Below are 23718 nucleotides of genomic sequence, written 5' to 3'. Positions count from 1 at the left end.
TTTGTTGCTGCTGATTTTTAATTTTTTTTTTTAGGGGCACCCACTTTAAGGATGCATGCACTGTATTGTCACCATTTGAGAAGGCCACAAGGATGGTGAGCAGTGACAGTACATGCATCGGTGACACAATCCCTGCTATGTTCCTGCTGGAGCAGACTCTGCATGGTATTATGGACAGGGCACTGGAGGCAGAGCAGCAGGAGGAAGAGGAGGACCTCTCAAGGCCCACTTTATGCAGACACCATCATTACTATGTCACAGAACACACAGGAGGAGAGAAGGGAGGAGGATGAGGAGGAGGATAATAGCACTTTCATAGGCTTTGAGTGATCAATCTGTAATCGATGGCTTTCCAACCCCAGGACCCTTGGGAGTAAGTACATGGCTGGGAGGAGGAAGTTCCAGATGCTTTCATCCTGAGCTGACCCCGAAGAGTCTGCTTATCAAGCCTCTGCAAGTTTGAGGCACATGGGCAACCTCATGCTTCAAAGCCTACGAAAGGACCCAAGAATAGGTGGCATAAAGGAGAAGGATGATTACTGGTTGGCAACTCTCCTTGACCACCGTTATAAGGGGATGGTCTCTGAACTCATTCTGTCCCCACAGAGACTGCAGAGGATAAAATCTCTTGAGGACACATTAAAGAGGATTTTATTAATGTTTTTCCTGACTCTCTTAGGTTACAGTGTGGTGGAAAACATCGTTTTGAGTCTTCCGTTGGTCAAGAAAGGAACCTTGGAAAAGGCATCTGCCTAAGTGAGGCATTTTTTCATTTTTTTAGTCCTCGCCACCCAGGGCTGCCAGCCTCCACATCCCATCGGCAGCGTCTGCATCACATGGTGCAAAAACATATTTGGGAAGCACACCCTAATGCTTTTAGATTCAAGATGGTGCTGCTATAAGACCAACAAACAATAGCGAACATATTACAGCGCACACATTCAAGAATGACATTTCCTGCAGGGCTAGTTAAAAACACCTAAACATATTAAAAAAGTATGGGGGTTTGGTCACACTATATGGTTATATAGTGCTAAGCCCACTTACTGCGACAAATTTCCCCCGAATTAGTGGGTCCTACCCTAGTAACAGAATGCAAGATCCTGCGTCTCAACCATGGGAGCCATACTCCTCTATGTAGGAGAACTGAAGGGATTCCTCCTATGCACTGGTGGTCACTAAATAAGAGGTAATAAAGAGGGGGAGGGGTGCTCTAACCCAAAAAAACCTGGTTAGGGTTTATTACAACATACAAAAACATATTTGGAAAGCACATCCTAATGCTTTTAGATTCAAGATGGTGCTGCTACAAGATCAGCAAACAGTAGCGAACATATTACAGCGCACACATTCAAGAATGACATTTCCTGAAGGGCTAGTTAAAAACACCTGAACATATTCAAAAAATACAGGGGTTTGGTCACACTATATGGTTATATAGTGCTAAGCCCACTTATTGCGACAAAGTACCCCGAATTAGTGGGTCCTATCCTAGTAATAGAATGAAAGATCCTACGTCTCAAACTCCTCTATGTGGGAGAACTGAAGGGATTCCTCCTATGCACTGGTGGCCACTAAATAAGATGTAATGAAGAGGGGGAGGGGTGCTCTAACCCTAAAAAAACTGGTCAGGGTTTATTACAAAAATACAAAAACATTTTTGGGTTAGAGCACCCCTCCCCCTCTTCATCACCTCTTATTTAGTGGTCACCAGTGCATAGGAGGAATCAGAACAGAATTACTACAAAAAAATAGTAATTAGGCAACAACACAAACTGGAAAACATAGAAGCAGAAATTTTACAGATTAGAGACCAACTATTACCATTTAAAGAAACAGTGGAATACAAGGATAAAGAAAAAAAGCATACAAGAAGCAGTCAAAAAATATGATAAAGAAGTACAGCAGAAAAAAACAAAAAAAATTGAAAAGAGATGTATTGGACTACAAAGATCAGCAAGTATACAGATGGCAAAAAGATGTAAATTATAATGAGGAAGAAAATGATATATCCATGGTGGAAGATTCCAGAGAAAATTTGATGACAAGAGAAAATGAAATATGGCAACAACCCACACCAATACAGGATAGAACACAGAGAATGAGACAGGAAGAACAACCAACACACACTCGTAGAAGAAATGAAAGAAGCCCAGAAAGAAATTATAGACAACAGGAAAAGTACGCATCTAGGGAATACCAAAACCATGCACCATATTCACCTAATATTCCCAGACATCAGAATAGATACTCCCCATTAAGGGAATATCATCAGGAAACCCCTTTTAGGGATCAACAATATGGAAGAATTTTTTTTCACAGGGGACAAAGGAACAGACCACCAGGCCCAAGGGAAGGGGGCACCCATATGGACCACAGGGAGGATGGAGACCTATTCTATATCCAGTGAGGAATCAACACCAAGGAAATTTTCAGAGAAATGGGTGATGGAACCCAAGATGGACCAGACAGGAAGACACAAGAAGAAATCATATGGAACAACAGGAGATCCGGTGGGAAGAGAGGAGAGAACATATGTACAGACCACAAAGATGGGAAAAAGAAAACAGATGAGAGGAAAGAGAGGAGGTATCAAGAAAAAGAAGAAGAGAACATTAGGTGAAGGAATTTACAACCTAAGCCAAGCTATTTTTAAAGAAGAACTAAAAATATTAGATTTAGGTCTAAAATACACCCCAGACAAAGTCCTAGATAAATTCGAGGCCTATATTGACCTACAGAAGTTTGCGAGAAAATTTAAAATTAAAAAATGTTTTGCTACAAAAGAACATGCCAAAAAAGAAAAAGAATGTATGTCTTACAAACATTCCAACTTGAAGAGTAACTCTATTTTTCATCCCAAGTTGCAACTTAATGAAAGTATAATGGTTTTTAAAAAAAATGGTGGAAAAAGATGTAAGAGGACTGGAAATCAAAAGTTCAAAAAGGAAGGGTGTATGGAAAACGATTAAACAAATAGAGAACAAAAAAGATATATCGTAATCAGATCCCCGGATAAAGGGGTAGGCCTGGTCATATTAAACAAACAGGATTAAGTGGCTGAAATGGAGAAATTGCTGCATGCACGAGACACATACAAGAAATTGAAGAGAAATCCCAAAGATGAATATGAGAAAATATTGAAAAAGTACGTACAGAAAGGAGAAACTAAGGGAATCCTCAACAAAAAGGAAGCAAGATATTTGACTAAAAGCAGCCAAAAGTGATATACTATATCCCTAAGATATATAAGGATCAATCTTATCCACCGAGAAGACCAATAATCGGTGGCATAGACTGACTTTTCTCTAGACTGGGGGCCTATATTGTTGGGTACTTGCAGCCCATGGTCATTGAAGGAAAGTCATACCTAAAAGACAGCAGACAATTAATCGCAGAACTGAAAGATTTTGAAATTATACTATACACAAATATTAAACAAGAGGATGCACTAAGTAGTGTAGAATGGGCATTGCAAAAACAATCAGATCTAAAAAAAAGACCAAATTAATTATATCATAGAAAGTCTACGACTGGCAATGAGCCATAATTATTTTTGGTACCAAGGCACATAATATACCCAAACAAAAGGGGTAGCTATGGAGGCTAAATATGCCCCCAGCGTAGCAAACCTGTTTCTAAATCGCTGGGAGGAAGAGCAAGTATATAGTGTACCCAGAAAAAAAAACAAATATTATCGAAGATATATAGATGACATCATCATCATCTGGGGTGGCACACCAGATGAACTACAACATTTCTTTGATGAAAACAACCATAACATATATATCACCTTTACAGGGAATTGGAATAAACAAAGTATTGACTATTTAGACCTACAGATATTTAAACATGATGGATCTTTAGACACATGCACTTTCTTTAAATCCACAGACCACAATGGGTATATCCCAACTAGTAGTTGCCATCACCCTCAATGGATAAAGAATATAACCAAGGGTCAGCTCATGCGGCTGTATAGAAACGGCAGCAATAACACCGATTTTGACAAACAGACCAAAGTGATTATGAAGAGGTTTAAGACAAAAGGGTATAAAGAAAGAGAGCTACTTGAGTTAAAAGAAAAAGTAAAATATATGGAAATAAATAAATTGATAGAAGGAACACTAGAAGGCAGAAAGAAAAAGAACAAAAAACTAGATGTTACCTTCCTTATTGGGTATAATAGACAGCACAAGGCCCTGGGACACATAATAAGGAAATATTGGCCCATTCTGCAATCAGATAGTGAGCTGAAAACTGTTTTACCAAACAAACCTTGATTAATTTATAGAAAAGCACCAACTCTGAGAAACAAACTGGTGAAGAATGCCATAGACCCTCCAAAAGAGATATAAATATTTGAAAGCCTGAAAGGTTTTTCAAATGTGGAAAGTGTCTTCCATGCAAGATCAGTAAGAAAACCAACAGAAAGAAATAAAATTTCATATACACCACAAACGGAAACGAATACAAAATCAATGAAATGATCCCTTGTAACAGCACTTATGTTACTTACGTCATTGAATGTCCGTGCCACAAACAATATGTGGGGAGAACCACACGACAACTACACGCCAGGATCAGAGAACGCATTACTGATATAAAAAATGGGTTCAACAAACATAGCGTCTCAAGACACTTTAGGCACTTTCATGGCCGGGACCCAAAATGTATGACTTTTTATGCAATAGACAAAATCAAAGGACATTGGAGGGGCAAAGACAAAAGAGTCACAAAACGAAACAAAATGGATTTTTAATTTAGACACACTTCAGCCAGCAGGCCTAAACATTGACTTAGATCTGAATTGTTTCAAATTAAAATTTTAATTTTTCGATTTTTAAATAAAAAATTCTCCCCTCTTATTTCCCACTAGATTCCCTATTCCTCCTCCTCTTCTTTTCTCTCCTTTCACTGAGTGGTGCGAGATTTGGAAATAACAGCAGTTTCTAAAAATCTTCTAGGTGAAATATAACGTTTTTCAATAGGGTCAAATGTAATATATACCTAAAAATACCCCCCTATTTTCTCTATTTGGGTTTATTAACTCAACTTTTTTAACAAAATATTTGAATCTAATAGTAATATACGAAGACCTTTCTACTTGGACGGGATACAGTTTTCCCCATCTGGGTCGAATGTAATACATACCTAAATAAAATGTTATATTTATTTGCATATTCTTATTTTTAACTTTAGCATTTATCTTTTTCAATTCTGATTGGCCACTTGAACATCATTAATTATAGGCTGCCTTGTTACACTGTTTTTTTTGTGCATGTAAGACGTTTTGAAAAAAAATTATTTCTAAAAAAATATATATAAATTTAAAATACACTATTACCTCTCCTTTTTATTAAATAAACAATTACTATTGATCATCATAACAACTTCTCTAATGGCTTTATCCATAGAGCCTTCTATGTAAAGAAACATATGTTCATATATGATATTCTGGTTGATAGTACTAATAAAAGTTCTCGATTCAACCTCATATTCCCCTTTCTACTCTCACTATTGCGGGTCATCTAATTAATTGATTTCAAACATTAATTTATTAACTAGTCTGGGGGTTTTTCCTTATTCATATTTTAATTCGTATTTTACATTTTAATTTCTATTCCAACATCCTTCATATTTACTCTATTTATCCACCATTTTTATTTTTTCTTTTATTTATTTTTTCTTTACTTTTATTTATTTTTTTTACCATATTTTCATGTATAATTCATGTATACATTAATTAAAATGGATTCTAATTGATTATGTAGATGTTGTACACACTGTATAATTTTGAAAGGAAACAATTGATTCTGGGATGGCATAATGGATAAACAGGAATGGAAGTATTGCTGTTGTAATGTAAAATCATGTAAAATAAGCATAGGACTCAGTGCCCTATTCCCTGCAAGGAATAGCGAATAGCATTTTGGACAGCACTCTCTCTTTTATTAAAACATCTGAATGAAATGACGAATCCATGCTGAGAAAAACGAAGCTCATAGGGAGATACCACAAAGACACAGGGGCTCATACTGTGAAGGCACATTCACCCCTGCAGGGGCAGGGTATCTTGTGAGTGCAAAACCATTACTTTGCACGAAAAAATGCACCGGGAACATTTTCAGCCATTAAGAAGCAGTCACATTATTCGTTAAATTGAGCATGAGTCACTTTTATCACATCTTTGGACTATTAGTTTAATTGTTTATATGCATATTTAATATTGTTATTTGCCAAATAGTTGTTTTTTTGGTCAACTTTTGAAGACCCATCACTGCACAGAGGGTCCAACACTGAATTTTATATACTAATTTGTTTATTCATTTTATTCTATTTCATCTTTGTTTTTCACTTCAACATATTTTTTCACAATTATCACTCTACAAAAGCACATCACAATATTTAATTATTGTATATTTTTAACACAGCAAACCCTGGAGTTGGCCTTAGCTTGGAGTAAAATATAACAGGGGGTCCAACACCATATTTGCAGAAAAATGTATAAAAATTTTTATAATTCATTTTTTAAAATGTATTTTTTTTAATTTTGTGAAAGCAGGCATATCCTGGAAAAATAAATAGAGGTCTCTCTCTCATATTTCAGATAGAAAATAATTTTTTGGGGATTTTTTGGATTTATTAACCACTTAAGCCCCAGACCAATTGTCAGCCTAAGGACCCAGAGGTCTTTTTACAATTTCGCACTGCACTGCTTTAACTGGTAATTGTGCAGTCATGCAATGTTGTACCCAAACTAAATTTGCGTCCTTTTCTTCCCACAAATAGTGCTTTCTTTTGATGGTATTTTATTGCCTCTGCGATTTTTATTTTTTACGATATAAAAGCAAAAAGACTGAAAATTAAAAAAAAAAAAGATATTCTCAAATTTTTGTTATAAGAAAAATCAAATAAACTAAATTTTAGTCATACATTTAGGCCAGAATGTATTCAGCCACATGTCTTTATTTTAAAAAAATTGTCAATAAGCGTATATTTATTGGTTTGCGCAAAAGTCATAGCGTCTACAAACTAGAGTACATTTTCTGGAATTTACACAGCTTTTAATTTATGACTGCCTATCTCATTTCTTGAGGTGCTAAAATGGCAGGGCAGTACAACCCCCCCCCAAATGACCCCATTTTGGAAAGTAGACACCCCAAGCAAATTGCTGAGCCCATTGAATATTTATTTTTTGTCCCAAGTGATTGAATAATGACACAAAAAAGTTTACAAAAAGTTGCCACTAAATGATATATTGCTCACACATGCCATAGTTATATGTGGAATTGCACCCCAAAATATATTCTGCTGCTTCTCCTGAGTTTGGGGATACCACATATGTGGGACTTTTTGGGAGCCTAGTCGCGTACGGCACCCCAAAAACCAATCACTGTCTTCAGGATTTCTAAGGGTGCAAATTTTTGATTTCACTCCTCACTACCTATCACAGTTTCGAAGGCCATAAAATGCCAAAAATAGCACAAAACCGCCCCAAATGACCCAATTTTGGAAAGTAGACACCCCAAGCTATTTACTGAGAGGCATGTTGAGTCCATGAAATATTTTATATTTTGCCACAAGTTGCGGGAATATTACAAACTTTTTTTTTTGCACAAAGTTGTCACTAAATGATATATTGCTCACACATGCTATGGGCATAAGTGAAATTACACCCCAAAATAAATTCTGCTGCTTCTCCTGAGTATGGGGATACCACATGTGTGGAACATTTTGGGAGCCTAGCCGCGTACGAGACCGCGAAAACCAAGCACCGCCTTCAGGATTTAAATATAAAATGCTACCAAAAAAACTGTTAGCGCTCGCAGGGATCAGGCCTGACTCTGCTAATGCTGCAGTTATGTGTTTAGTGTTTTGTAAGTGACAGTGATCGATTGATACTGCACTTGGGTGGGCTGCGCGGAGGGGAAAAACGCAGGTGCTAGCAGGTATCTGGGCTGATCCCGCTAACAATGTGTTTTTTTGGAACCCTAAACTGCTGGGGACGCTAGTATAGATTTGATCAGATCAGATATTATACTATTATATTATACAGATACTATACCACTATGGGAGGTGTATGCTTTGCGTGTGGGTGTTAGCAGTACTGGATCTAACCTAGCGCTGCCTGGGGCGACGCAGACCCTGACCCTAAAACCTAACTGATATCACCCGCCGGGTGATCAGGAGGTTAAACCTTTATTGGGTAATAAATGGCGGGTGCCCTGATGCTATAAAAGCAAACTAACTAACCAGAGTCAACCGTAACACTAGGTAGTATATGGGGGTCCCTGACGCTATCTAAAAACTGGGGAACCTAAATAACTAAATAACTAACTGGCTAACCAGCGTCACCAGTGACACTTATACGGTGATCGCTGGTAAAAGGGTTAACTCTAGGGGCAATAAGGGGGTTTAAACCTTTATTGGGTAGTATATGGGGGTACCTAATGTTATAAAAACCTGGTGGTGAACCTAAAAAAATAACTAGCTACTTAGCGGCACCAGTGACACTAATGCAGCGATCGGAAAAACAATCGCATAGTGACACTGACAAAAGGGGGTGAAAGGGTTACCTGGGGCAATCGGGGGTTAAAACCTTTATTAGGTAGTATATGGGGGTCCCGGACGCTATATAAAAACCTGACGGGGAGCCTAAATAACTAAATAACTAACTGGCTATCCAGCGTCACCAGTGACACTTATGCGGTGATCAGTGGTGAAAGGGTTAACTCTAGGGGCAATCAGGGGGTTAAAATCTTTATTAGGTTGTATATGGGGGTACCTAACGCTATAAAAACCTGGTGGTGAACCTAAAAAAATAACTAGCTACCTAGTGACACCAGTGACACTAATGCAGCGATCAGAAAAATGATCGCTTAGTGACACTGGCAAAAGGGGGTGAAAGGGTTAACTCTAGGGGCAATGAGGGGGTTAAACCTTTATTGGGGGTAGGGGGCTACCCTGGACCTAACACTAACTGCCCTGACACTTTTTACTGTCACAACTGACACTAAATGCAGTGATCAGTAAATAAATGATCACTGCAATCAGTGACACTGTGACTGGGAGGGGGGGCAGGGGCGATTGGAGGGTGATTTGTGTGCCTATGTGTACCTACGTGTCAGTGTAGTGATTGGTGCACTTTCTATGTCCTCTCCTCGCAGTCTGGTCAAAAAGACCGCCCCGGGGAGAGTAACATCAGGCAGGGGAAGCTTCTCATTTGTCAGGAGCGATCGAGAGGGGATGGCCAGAAACCAACGGCCATCCCCTCATCCCGGATCGCTCCTGAAGCGAAACGGACCGCCGCAGCCAGCGGGAGGGGGTCCGATTGGGTATGTGCTTGTGCCCGTACATGCCATTCTGCCAACGTATATCTATATGCGGCGGTCCTTAAGTGGTTAAAGTTTAGCGCCACGTCTACCTATTGCTTCTTTTACACACTTCATTCCATCCAAATTGGTTGTAAATATATGGTAGAGGCAGCTTGTACCTTTGTAAAATTTACAATTCACTATCCATGGCGCAATCCTATCTTCTCTTTCATTACTAGGGTAGGGCCCACTAATTCGGGGTACTTTGTCCCAGTAAGTGGGCTTAGCACTATATAACCATATAGTGTGACCAACCCCCATATTTTTTGAATATGTTCAGGTGTTTTCAACTAGCCCTGCAGGAAATGTGTGCGCTGTAATATGCATCACATGGTGGACGATTACTTCGGGGCCAAAACAGAGATGGAGAGCTTACCAGCTGGCAATCCACTGGCTTACTGGGTCATGAGAATAGACCACTGGCCAGAACTTGCCCAGTATGCTATTGAGTTGTTGGGCCGCCCTGCATACAGTGCGCTTTCAGAACAGGCATTCAGTGCTGCAGGAGGTTTTGTTACTGATCATAAAACACGTCTGTCCACAGACTCTGTGGACCTTTTTGACTTTTATAAAAAATGAATAATTCCTGGATTACCAGCTATGAAGCCCCTGATGCCGATGTCACTGATTAAGTCTTTTTGGGATGTGGAATTTCTGCAGGACTTCGAGGCTGCCTAGCTTTGAGGGTGTTCAATCATTTCATCTGGAAGAATGTTTTTGGTGTAGGTTTCATGGGCACAATTAACACCCAAAGGCCAATTTTTCTGCATTTCATTTTTTTGGGCTTTATAAATTAATTTATTGCTGCAGCAGATTATAGACATGTTACAGATCTGCCACTTTACAGTTGGACTAAGGGGACCTCCTTGCCACTATATTGGAAGGAATTTTTCATTTTTAGGTTTTCACTTTAACCACTTGCTTACTGGGCACTTAAACACCCTTCCTGCCCAGACCAATTTTCAGCTTTCAGTGCTCTCACACTTTGAATGACAATTACTCAGTCATGCAACACTGTACCCAAATGAATTTTTTGGACCTCCTTGCCACTATATTGGAAGGAATTTTTTCATTTTTAGGTTTTCACTTTAAAAATCAAAAAATCAGTGCTCATTGCAAAATGACATTTTTCACAAACTTTTTTTTATTGATACATGTCCCCCTGGGCGGGACCGGACCCCTGTAACCATTGTATGTCTAATTACTTGCATTTAAGCCTTCAAAATGGGCACTTTTGATATTTGTGGTTCGGGTCCCCTTGACTTTAATGGGGTTCGTTATTCGGGTCCGAACAGGGGTCCGTTCGGCCTATCCCTACTCGGTAACCCATTGCCTTTTTTACAGTAGTTTGTCTATTGGTTCTACAAATAGCCAGATTTTACTACCAGGATTCACCCTCCATTGACTGGGATTTTCCACTAAGCTTGGGTTCACTGAATTGAACCAAAACAGATCCCCCTATACCTTATGGTCAGCTACTAATTTAATTTTTCCGCAGGCAGTTCCTCTTTGAATTATTATTTTTTATGTTATGTAGACCAAGCTGATAGTTTGATACTAAAGTTAAATATACATTTAGTATTACATATGGCTGCCTAAGTAGACATTTATCTGTAGAGACAGAACAGTATGGTTACACAGCTCATGGGGTCATGTGACTGAATCTTAATGAAGATCACAAAACATTGCTTTAAAATCTCCAGTCTCTTTTGTCATTGATAATATATGTCGAGTGTCACCTGTTGTTTATGCTAATGATGAGAGACAATTGCCATTCATTTTCAATGAAGGTACACTCCTATAGTCTTCCCTCCACATATTAGAATGTTAATGCACTTGTCCTGGCTGTGACTGCGATGAAGAGCTAAACAAAGAGAAGCTGAAACTATCTATGTAGATTGTGAAGATGCCTTTTTGTTAAGTAGATCACACATTTTTAACCAATGGGAAGCGAGCTCATTTTTGTGAATGGTGGTGAAATAAATAAAAGGTGAAACTGGACTCAGTCACTTACAAGAACTGCTGGTGAAGGGAACTACTAAGGAAGATACCAAAGGATCCTATACTACTTTATACCAGGTGGGTACATTTTTTATGATTGTACACTTGTACGGTTTAGATGATTGTATGCGTTTATCTATGAACAATGATCTGTGATCCATGGTGTCAGCAGGTGGACTACATTGCAGCACTTTTTTTCTGCTGGGTTTCAATGCAAAAAATCCAAGCAACTGATGAAATAAGAATTTATACAGTATATACTTCACAGTCTATGATTTGCTAATTGAACAAAAATTCATACAACTTATTGGTTGATAATTGTCAAGTCTTTTAGTATATCAGCCTGACTGTGTCAGTGTTATCATTTTTGTATACTGTACTCTTCACTCATATAACATTGTATCACATTGGTTGTAACATTCATATCTTAGAAAGTTCTACACCATCGTTTATTCATGATCTTGCCCCTCACATTTATACTTTCTCACTTTACAAGCAGACTCTGTGTCTCTTAGGTCTCACCTGGAAGATAAATATACTGTATAGAGCATATTCTAAAATAGGTAAACCAAATATCTAGCAGTCCCCATAAAAAAAAAAAAAGTATAATTACTGAAGCAAGGTGGGGATATATTTACTGGGACAAGGTGGTGATGGAGTGAGAGATTGAGAGTAAAAAAAAAACATGTATTGAGCTGGCATTCAGAAGGGTTGAGAAGATCACTGTACAGTTTCTATATATATATATATATATATATATATATATATATATATATATATATATATATATATGAAACTATCTCTCTAGCTTAGGATCTAAGATTTGTGATTTTGTTCCTATTAATATTAATTAATTTAATTTAACATTAAATATTACAGCTGTCTTAAGGCACAGTTAACAGTGATTACTTTTTGATATATACAGCAGGCAAATAAAATAAGTAATGAACACGTCACCGTTTTTCTGTTTCTAAAGGTGCTATTGACATGACATTTTCACCACATGTCAGTAACAATCCATGCAATCCATTCATACAAAAAAAAAAAGAAGTTCAAAAATTAAGTTATATGTAATAACCTGAAATGACACAGTGACAATGTATTGAACAATCTAATTGAAATTTATTTAATAATTCATACAAAATACTTTCAAGATGTCTCCTGTATGGAGAAACTAGTCGTATGCATTGCTCAGGTGTGATTTTGGCCCATTCTTCCACACAGACAGTCTTCAAATCTTGAAGGTTTCATGGACATCTTCTATGAACTCTGATCTTTAGTTCTTTCCATAGATTTTATATTGGATTCAAGTCAGGTGAATGGCTGGGCCATTCTAGCAGCTTTATTTTATTTCTTTGAAACCAATTGAGAGTTTCCTTGCCTTTGTGTTTGGGGTCATTGTCTTGCTGAAATGTCCACCCTCGTTTCATCTTCATCATTTTGGTAGATGGCAGCAGATTTTTATCGAGAATGCATTGATACATTTTTTCCATTCATCCTTCCTTAATTGATACAAAGTTTGCCAGTACCATATGCTGAAAAACAGCCCCACACCGTGATGTTGCCACCTCCAAACTTCACTGTTGGTATGGGAGTGATTTTGGGGTGCTGTGCAGTGCCATTTGGCCTCCAAACATGGTGTGTATTATGGCATCCAAAGAGTTCCATTTTGGTCTCATCTGACCAGACTATACTCTCCCCGTATTTCACAGGCTTTTTCTAAATTTTGTGCAGCAAACTTTAAATAAGCTCCAACATGATTTTTCTTCAGCAATGGCAGTACACACTGGAATATTCATAAGTTAGAAATCCTTCTGTAACCAAAGTCATCAATATGTTTTGCAACACTAAGGTTGCAAAGGTCTTGAGAGAGCTTGAAATGTTTCTTCTGTGACACCTTGGTAAGGAGACACTTTTTATTGGTCATCAGTTGAGACTGAACCAGCTGATATTAATTTGAACTGACAAGGGGCAGGATTGCTTTCTAATTACCGATAGAGTTCAGCTGGTGTCTTAGCTTTACATGCCTTTTTGCACCTCCGTTTCTTCATGTGTTCGATACTTTTTCCCTGTGTCATTCCATTTTATTACACATAACTTAATTTTGGCAGCAAATTTCAATTTAGTTTTAGTCTAAGTCTTTTGACTAAAATGCCATTTTGGTTTTAGCCCCATTTTAGGCATCTGCAATTGCTTTAGTTTTAGTCGTATTTAGTCAACTAAAATGCCCTACATTTTTTTTATTTACCAAAAATATGTAGCATATTACACCATGCACCAATACATATTAGCATACGATTTTATATACATTTAATATTATTTTTTTTACTGGATGTGTTTACAGCAGAAAGTAAAACATTTTTTTGTTGTCTTTATTTGTTTATAGTGCAAAAAATGAAAACTACAGAGGTGATCAAATACCACCAAAAGAAAGCTCTATTTTTGGGGAAAAAGGGACATACATTTTATTTATCATATTTGTCCACAAGGGTTCGGGGTGTGTCTATGGGAATATTTGACCATTCTTCCAGAATCGCATTTGTGCACTGGTGCGTAGTCATGTTGGAACAGGAAGGGGACATCCCCAAACGGTTCCCACAAAGTTAGGAGCATGAAGTTGTCCAAAATGTTTTGGTTTGCTGACGCCTTAAGAGTTACCATCACTGGAATGAAGGGGCCAAACCCAAACCCTGAAAAACAACCCCACACCATAATCCCCCCTTCACCAAATAATTTGTACCAGTGCTCAAACCAAGGTCCATAAAGTCATAGATGAGCGAGTTTGGGGTGAAGGAACTTGACTGTTCTGCACAGAATCCTGACCTTAACCCGATATAACACCTTTGGGATGTATTAGAGCAGAGACTGAGAACCAGGCCTTCTCTTCCAACATCAGTGCCTGACCTCACAAATGTGCTTCTGGAAGAATGGTCAAACATTCCCATAGACACACTCCTAAACCTTGTGGACAGCCTTCCCTGAATATTTGAAGTTGTTATAACTGCAAAGGGAGGGCCAACTCAATATTGAACCCTATGGACTAAGACTGGGATGCCATTAAAGTTCATGTGTGTGTAAAGGCAGGTGTCCCAATAATTTTGCCAATATAGTGTTTATAAATTTGTACTCTGATTGGAAAACAATCAATTTCTGGTTTAGAATTCCATAATGTTATTATCAAATTGATATTAATCTGTAAGCAATATTTTTTCCATAACAATTTATTTTCATATTCCTCTAGATCTTAATCAGCACAATATAATCCATGGAGAAATCCTTCGGCAAAGCTCAGTAAACATCAGTGCATTAACACAGGAGAGAGGAATTTTTCAATACTCAGAATTTAACAAGTGCTTTTCAGAGAAGACATTTTTTTTTTTGCCACCAGAAGAAGATTCAGAAAGGGAAAACATGTTTAAATGTTTGAAATGTGATAAGAATTTCCCAAGAAAGGCACATTTTGTTATACACATGAGGAGTCACACAGGAGAGAAGCCCTTTGGATGCTCAGAATGTGATAAGTGTTTCTCATCAAAGGGAGTTCTTGCTAAACACCAGAGAATTCACACAGGAGAGAAACCATATAGATGTCCAGAATGTACTGAGAGCTTCTCACAAATGGCATCTCTTTCTTACCACCAGAGGAAGATCCACCAAGGAGAAAAAACATTTAAGTGCACAGAATGTGACATGTGTTTCTATATGAAGTCAAATCTTATTGTTCATCAAAGGAAACACACAGGAGTGAAGCCATTCAGATGTTCAGAATGTGATAAATGTTTTGCTAGAAAAACTACACTTAAGCAACACCAAAGGGTTCACACTGGAGAGAAGCCATTTATGTGCTCAGAATGTGACCAATGCTTTAAACAAAGTGCTCATCTTTTGAAACACAAGAAGATTCACACAGGAGAGAAGCCATTTAGATGTTCAGAATGTGACAAATGTTTTGTGGAAAAATCTTATCTTATTCAACACCAAAGAGTTCACACAGGAGAGAAGCCATATCAATGTTCAGAATGTGACAAATGTTTTGTGAAAAAAATTCACCTTACTCAACACCAAAATGTTCACACAGGAGAGAAGCCGTATGGATGTCCAGAATGTGACAAATGTTTTGTGCAAAAAATTTATCTTACTCAACACCAAAGAGTTCACACAGGAGAGAAGCCGTATGGATGTCCAGAATGTGGCAAATGCTTTGGGCAAAAATCTCATCTTAATCAACACCAAAAAGTTCACACAGAAGAGAAGCTGTATAGATGTTCAGATTGTGATAAGTGCTTTGTAGGAATGAGGAATCTTGCTATGCACCAGAGGGTTCACACAGAAAAAAAAAAATTTACATGTTTGGAATGTGACATGTGTTTTAATCAAAAGACAGGTTTTATTCAACACCAGAGGATTCACACAGGAGAAAAACCATATAGATGTTTGGAATGTGACAAGTGTTTTACACAGAAGACAAATCTTACTCGACACCAGAGGGTTCACACAGGAGAAAAACCATATAGATGTTTGGAATGTGACAAGTGTTTTACACAGAAGACAAATCTTACTCAACACCAGAGGATTCACAAAGGAAAAGAAGCCGATTCAATTAGTTAAATATGAATGTTATAAATATTTCAGATGTTGCATATATCTGCTTAAAGCTCATCTCCAGCTTTCATTGAATTAAAATTAATTTAGAGCAAGCTGGTCCAAACTAACTATTAATTTCACTAAGATATGCATCGGCACTGCTTAACCACTTACAGGCAGCTTTGTATTTTCTGAATGAATGCAAAGCTTCCTCTGACTGGCTGAGACAGGGAATTTGATGTCAACCGCCCACCTCTCTAGTTCAGTCATTCAGAGGAAGCTTTGTATTCCTTCAGAAAATGCAAAGCTTTCTGTGAATGGCTGAGAAGCTTTTGTTCTTGGTGTGGGACAGGAAGATCCCATCTCATTGCCAAAGCACTTTATACTGTAGGTAGATGAGGCTACATACAGCTTATACAGCGCTAAGAGCAGCTGCATGTCTTAGTGATGTAAATAGTTTGTTACACCCGGTTGGTCCAAACAAACTATTTAAACATCACTAAAAGTAGGAGATAAACTTTAAATACAACAAGGAGCACAAAAGAGAGAATTGCTTGATTTTCAAAATATGTATTAGCTTTTGTGCTCTAATTAAATAAAGATTATTCATAATGCTTTATATTAGTGTACATTTCATACTTGCATGGAGAACATTTGTTTTCTATTTAAATATCTTTTGTATTTTATTTTTCATTTCAATAAAATTCATGAATACAAAAACATGAGGTTACAAAAGTGTGACAATATAAAAATACATTGATGTGTACTTTTCTACATTGCCTATAACCTGTGAATTAGGCATTTCTAAATGATTTTTTTTTCAATCTCTGTTTATTATGTTTTTCTCCATCACAAATACATCATAAAACAAACATGGAAAAAGAAAATCCAAAATACATACAACAATACCATATTACATTCTATACACAAAAACAAAAACCCCTCCCTAAAATATATATAAATTTTCTCTCCATCACTTCCAGCCTGTCTCGTCCAAAAGCCCCCCACACCAATCCTACCTTCTTGAGTTATCATACATTAACTATTCTATAACTAGTAAATAATCTGTTAACCCCTATACTTCCGTCTGATCAAACAATAAATGGTGTCAAACCTGATAACGTCAGCCATGGTTCCCACATTTCACTAAATTTATTTGTTAAATCCCTATTCTTATATACCTGCCATTCTTTTAGCAATGCATCATTTACCTGTATCCGCCATTCCGCATATGTTGGGTTTATAGAGGATATCCATTTTATTGCTATCAATTTTTGTGCAATAAATAGCATCCTATTAATGAGTATCCTTATTACTGGGGTATATAATTATTTTTCTAATTGTCCTAGCAGGCATATTCTTGGGTTTGATACGCCTGATTATTGGTTTCTACCACATCCTTCCAATATCTGAACATTTTAGGGCATTTCCAAAGCATATGCATTAAATCAGCAGATACTCTTGAACATCTTGTGCATTCCGACGTATCCCGCCTCCCCCATTGGTATAATTTAGCTGGTGTCCTTTAAGCGCAATATATTATATATAATTGGGTTAGGCATTGCTGCGGAGATACCGATGCAGACTGTACAAGTTCCAATATATACTGCCATGTTTCATCTGTCATTTTTCCAAGGTCTTTTTCCCATCCTTTTCTAGCTAAACAACTATTTGTTTTTTGTGACTGCTCAATCATGCGACCATAAAGACTAGAGATTAAACCCCTCTTAACCTGTATCTTTGCGAAGACATCCATAAGTGGCAAATTTTGTATCTTAACTTTTTTGTCTTTAACCACTTTTTTTTATTTTTTTATTTATTTTTTTTGCTACTTCAGCGAATTTATCAGCGAGGTGCCAATCACCTTGGCGTTCATTTTAGTTTGCCTCGTCTTAACTTCACATCATTGTAGCTCTTCTTATTAGTAAACCTTATCATTCAAAGACTTTATTCATTTATACATTAAAAAAAAAAAACACAAAAAAAAACCAAGAAAGGGAACGCCATCGAGTCATCTTTAACTTTCCCTTTAAATTTATCCCTTATCATCCTTCGCCCAAATTCTTCACTTTATTTACTCCCCACCCCCCCCTCCCTCTCTTTTTCACACTCGTTATGGGTAGGAAGAGAAGAGGTAAGCATCCCGTATCCTAAGACGATACATCGAATATCTACTCTCGTTTGTGCCTCCTCTTCTCTTTGTCCCTTTATACTCTTTTCTACCCCCTCCCTCCCACCTCCCTGTTCCTGGTTACTTTTCCTCAGAGTTCTACTTAAAACCTCACTTCCAGTTTACCTTTCCCGTAGTTATTCCTGCGTTATTTCCTCCACATATCGCCATGATTTTTTAAATTTCTCCCAGAGATCCCATTTCCGATCCCTCTCCTCCTTTATGGCTGGTTCCTCCTCTCCACCCTCCCCACTTTCCATATGTTGTATTTTGGTAACCTGACGAATCCAATCCTGGATTTTGGGGCTTTCTTTCTCTCGCCATTTTCTCGGGATGAGATTTTTTGCGATGTCTAATAATATAGGGACTAATGATGCTTTGTATTGGTTAATTGTCTCTTCTGTCCCATGGAATAACACCATCCATGGGTCTTCTCTGACCACTTTTCCCGTTACCACCTTTACTAATTCAATTATCTTCTTCCAGAATTCTTTAATTTTGGGGCAATCCCACCATATATGGCCCATACTCCCGATAGATTTGCAACCTCGCCAGCACTCCGGTGATTGATCGTTTCTAAACCTACTTAGTTTGTCAGGGGTAGCATACCATCTTGCTATACATTTGTAATTTGTTTCTATCATTTTACTCCCTCCCCCCGCAAAGTGAATTAAAGTTAATATTTTCTTTCTAATTTGAATATTACATTGAACCCCCAGTTCTTTTTCCCACTTTTTAAAAAATGTCGGTTCCTCCAGCTCGTCCCCCTCTGAGATTATTTTATATATCGAACCAATATTTTTTCTTTTTTTTGTTGTTTTGTCCTTCTGACACAATTGTTCAAAGGGTCTTAACTCTTCTTTACTCCGGAGGGGATGGGGTAACTTTAAAACAAAGGTTCTTAACTGGAGGTACCGCCATTCATCAATCCTCATCAATTCTGTGTCTTCTCTTAGTGCTTGGAACGTGTTTAAGTTATCTTCTACTAAGATATCTTTTAATTGTGCATTGTCTTTTAATATCCAGTTCCCCCCTATTTCTCGTTGTCCTGGTGGGAAATAGTTATTATCTTTCAGAAAAATCAACGGTGAGTTATACCTCCACTTTTTTTGCGTGTGTAATTGATCCCATAGTTTAAAGACTTGTCGTGTAATCTTGTGAGTGTTTAAGCCCAGTGTCCTGAACTGTGGCGGGTTCCAAATTATTCTTCCTAATTGTGTTTGTGAAAGCGTGCTTTCTATACCTACCCATCTTTTATCATTTCCCTCTTTCGCCCACTCTACCACCCGTGACAGTACTACAGCGTTATAATATCTTTTTATGTCCGGGGCTGCCACTCCACCTTGATCTTTCCCTCTCCTTAGTACCGCATACGAGATTCTCGGTTTTTTATTTTGCCATATAAACTTCGATATTATCTTCTTTAAAACTGAAAAATAGGTCGCAGGGAGTGCTATGGGCATCATTTGAAATTTATATATTATCTTCGGGACTAAGATCATTTTTACCACGTTTATCCGACCTAACCATGAAAGAGGACTCGCTGAGATTTTATTTATTTCGCTCTTGATTTCCTCTAGTAAAGGTATATAGTTTTTTAAATATAATTTTCTTAAGTTGTTCGACAAGAGGACCCCCAGATATTTGATTTCTTTACGCCAGGGAAAAAAGAATTGCGCACATAATCTCTCCTCTTCTTGTTTACAGATATTTATATTTAAAACCTCTGACTTTCCAAGGTTAATTTTTAGGTTAGAGATCTGTCCAAACTCATCCATTATCTTTAACAGATTCGGGATCGTTATCCTGGGATTTGTAATGAAGAAGAGCACATCATCCGCATAAGCGGCTAATTTGTGTTCCTCTTCCCCTATTCTAATCCCTTTAATGTCTGGATTATTACGAATCGCAGCCAGCAAAGGTTCTAGTGATATCGCAAACAGTAGGGGCGACAATGGACATCCCTGTCTAGTCCCGTTGCTCATTTGCAACAAAGAAGAAGATTCTCCGTTGACCTTGACCGTCGCTTGTGGGTTTTTATATAGCGCCTTGATCCAGTATAACATCCTCGGGCCCACCCCCATCTCTTCTAGTGTTTCTAACATGAGTCCCCAGTCTACCCTGTCAAATGCTTTTTCGGCATCGATTGACAGGAATAGGCCTGGGGACCCACTGTCTTTTAAAGCTTGGATGAGGAGCAAGGCCCTTATTCCATTGTCCCTACCCTCTCTCTCCGGGATAAACCCGACTTGGTCCGGATGTATCAATTTTGTCATATTTCTTTTTAATCTTGCTGCTATTACTTTAGCGTATAATTTCACGTCTGTATTTAGCAGCGCGATCGGCCTATAGTTACCACAAAGTGTTTGGTCTTTCTCCTCTTTCGGGATTAAAGTGATCGCGGCCCGCAGTGTTTCCCTCCCCATATCATACTCAGTGCCTAATCCGTTGATATATTTACATAAATGGGGGACTAAAAGTTCCTTAAATTTTTTGTAGTACGAAATTACGAACCCATCTGAGCCCGGGCTTTTCCCTGAGGCTGTCTCCTTTAATGCCTCGTAGATTTCTTCTTCAGTAATGGGACTCTCCATGTCCTCCCTTTCCCCATCTGTCAGGCGGGGCATTTTGGCTTTACATATAAATTCTTTCATTTTTTCCCTTTGCCCTTTTCCCTGTTCCCCTCTCTTTTCCACATTATACAAGGCTTCGTAATATTGTTTGAATACTTCTGCTATTTCCCTAGAGGTGTATACCATTTTACCATTCTTATCCTTTATTTTATCGATGAAGTTGACCCCTTTTTTACTTTTCACTTGTCTTGCTAGATTTTTTCCTATTTTATTTTCCCCATAATACCTTTCTCTAGCTCTACCTAGAAACGTCCTTCTAGTTTCTTCCTCATAAATATCTTTAAGTTCCTCTCTCTTATTGATCAATCTGTGAAAGGTCTCTTGTTGTTGGCCCCCTTGCATTTTGTGCCTCTGTTCCAGACTATAAATCTCTCTCATTAATTTCTCCTTTTCTTCTTTTCTTTCCTTTTTTTTCCTGGTACCTATAGATATGAGGACGCCCCTGATGTAAGCTTTATGACCCTCCCATAGGGCCGCTCCTGACACCCCCTCCGTACTATTTGTCTCAAAGTAAAATTCTATCTCTTTCTGTATAATTTCCGCCGTTTTCTTATCCCAAAGAAGCTCCTCATTTAACCTCCAAGAAAAAGGGCGTCTTTGTATCCCGGGTATCTTCAACTTCATTACCACTGGGGAATGATCTGAGAAAGTGGCTATCTTTATTTTTGTTTCCAAGACCCACTCCAGTAACCTATGTTTGACCAACATATAGTCCAGCCTGGTATACGTCCCGTGCACTGGGGAAAAAAACGTGTAATCTTTTATTTATTCGTGCTGTATCCTCCATACATCTATCAGTTGGCAACGCCTCAACTGAAGTTTTACTTTTTTTATATTTCTCACATTCCTCCCCCTTGCACCGGACGTACTATCAGCTGCTGGATCCAAACAAAAATTAATGTCCCCTGCCACTATTACCTCTCCTTTCTTAAACTCCTCTAGTCTCCTCATTGTTTGTATCATATATCTCTCTGGGTTTTTATTTGGGCAGTATATGTTAGCTAGAGTGATCTTTCTATCTCCTATTTTCCCGTTCAAAAATAGATATCGCCCCTCTGGGTCGGTCAGCCTATCGCACACCTCATATTTAATACCCTTCTCGAACCCAATAGCCACCCCCTTAGCCCTTCTAATTGGTGAATCTCCATAGATCCAGGTTGGATAGTTCACGGAGTACAATTTCACATTTGTGTCTTGTGTTAAGTGCGTCTCTTGTAAAAAAATTATTTCTGCTTTATATTGTTGAAGTTCTTTTAAAAGCTTAAATCTCTTATCAGGCGAGTTCAGGCCCTTTACATTGTATGACAAGAATTTTATCTCAGCCATCCAATCCTTCTCTGGGAACAAATACTCTGAACCTTTTAGTATACCCTAGTACCCCCCCAGGAACATTTCCCCCCCCCTTACCCCCCCTCCCCCCCCTACCCACCCACCCAGCCCATTCCGGGCCTCTGCTTTGCATAGTGAGTATTACTCCCTCTGCAAGCCAAATCTCCCAGGGTATGACCTTGACTACGTCCCCTCTCCACCCACCTCCCCCTAGGCCCCGATCCCCCTCCTTCCCCCTCAGCCGCACCTCCCCCCCCCTCCCCCCACCCCCAAATCAAGAACCAAACACATCGGGAGACACAGGAAAGACACCGGAAAAGGAAAAAAAAATAAAAAAAAATAAATAAAAACAAAATAAAACACAATTATGCCTCTATTAAGCTGCCTGCGATTCCCCCTTCCTGGGCCTCTCAGTCATTACACATCCCAGGGGTCTAATGGGATCAGAGGAAGTGGAATTCCTATTTTATTACAGAAGTCCTCAATTTCATCCAAGGTTTTGAGCTTGAATATCATCCCCTCCTTCTGCACTAAAAGCGCTGCCGGGAAACCCCAACTATATTTCACGTTTACACTTCTCAATTGATCCAATAAAGGCTTTAGTCTTCTTCTGCGAGCCAGAGTTCCTGGTGCCAAGTCCTGAAAAATCTGTAACTTTACTCCTTCATATTGAATCGGGGCCAGGCCTCTAAGCTTACTCCAAATCTTCGCCTTATCTTCGTATTGCTGGAATTTTATTATTACATCCCTCGGGATTTCTTCCCTCAGCCCTTGGGGTTTCCTTATTCTGAGCGCACGTTCTAGTTTTAGCTCTGACCCCTCTTCTTTTCCCAGTAAGGGATTAAATATCTTTCCAATTTTTGTACCCAGTTCTTCTCCCTGTTGCTCCGGCAATGATCTAATTCTCAAATTTTGTCTTCGGTTTTGATTTTCCTGTTCCTCCATCTTATATCGGATCTCTCTATGCGCTTCCTGCGATTTCTTTACTTGTATTTTTAATTCCTGTATCTCCCTGGCCTGTCTTCCTGTTTGATCCTCCATTTCTTCTACTCGCTTCAGTAAGTGCCCCATGTCTTTCCTTACAGTTAAAATCTCGGCTTTAATTATATTTTCTAATTTTAGGAACATTTCCTGCATTTCCCCCTTTGTGGGTATCTGAGAGGGGATCCCTTCTCGCCTTCTTCCACTCTCCTGATCCACCTCTTCTCCCGAAGAGTCTCCCCTTGTCCCCTCCGGTTTTCCAACTTCCTTTCTCCGCTCTCTCCCCCCTCTTTGATTTCCCTCGATACCAGGGCTTTTTTGACTTGTTTCCTTTAAATATTTTTGTATTGAACTGGAGTTCAAACTCTCCCTTGGGTTTTTGGGCTCGTTCGTTCTCGTGTTTTTCCCCTTCATGTTCTCCTTTATCTTTCTTTTCCCCAGGGTTTCCCAGGGACCTCCTTCCCAGCGCTTCTCTTATTGGGGGTTTCTCTTTTACTGTTACCCCGCTACCTCCAGTTTTAAACTTCAAAAGTCGTGGTTAGGGTAGCTTTCCTAAAATCAGGCACTGTCCTTTTAATTACTCTTATTCCACCTTTGCAGTATTATTAGGCCACCATAACGGGGGAAATGGTTAGAAAAGTCC

General features: G+C 38.5%; 1 protein-coding gene across 1 annotated transcript in view; it reads left to right on the top strand.

Moving 5' to 3' along the window:
• LOC143962290 (uncharacterized) overlaps positions 1-23718 on the top strand; it is a 315099-nt gene that overhangs the window by 50307 nt on the left and 241074 nt on the right. Inside the window, 1 exon segment of the mRNA XM_077471593.1 lies at positions 14858-15910. Within this exon segment, the coding sequence (XP_077327719.1) occupies positions 14858-15910 (1053 nt within the window).

The sequence above is a fragment of the Lithobates pipiens genome, unplaced genomic scaffold, assembly GCF_037356315.1.
Source record: "Lithobates pipiens isolate NorthernLeopardFrog02 unplaced genomic scaffold, aLitPip1_a1.2 Scaffold_8, whole genome shotgun sequence".
Taxonomy (NCBI): Eukaryota; Metazoa; Chordata; class Amphibia; order Anura; family Ranidae; genus Lithobates; species Lithobates pipiens.
This window is presented reverse-complemented; position numbering and strand designations above follow the sequence as displayed.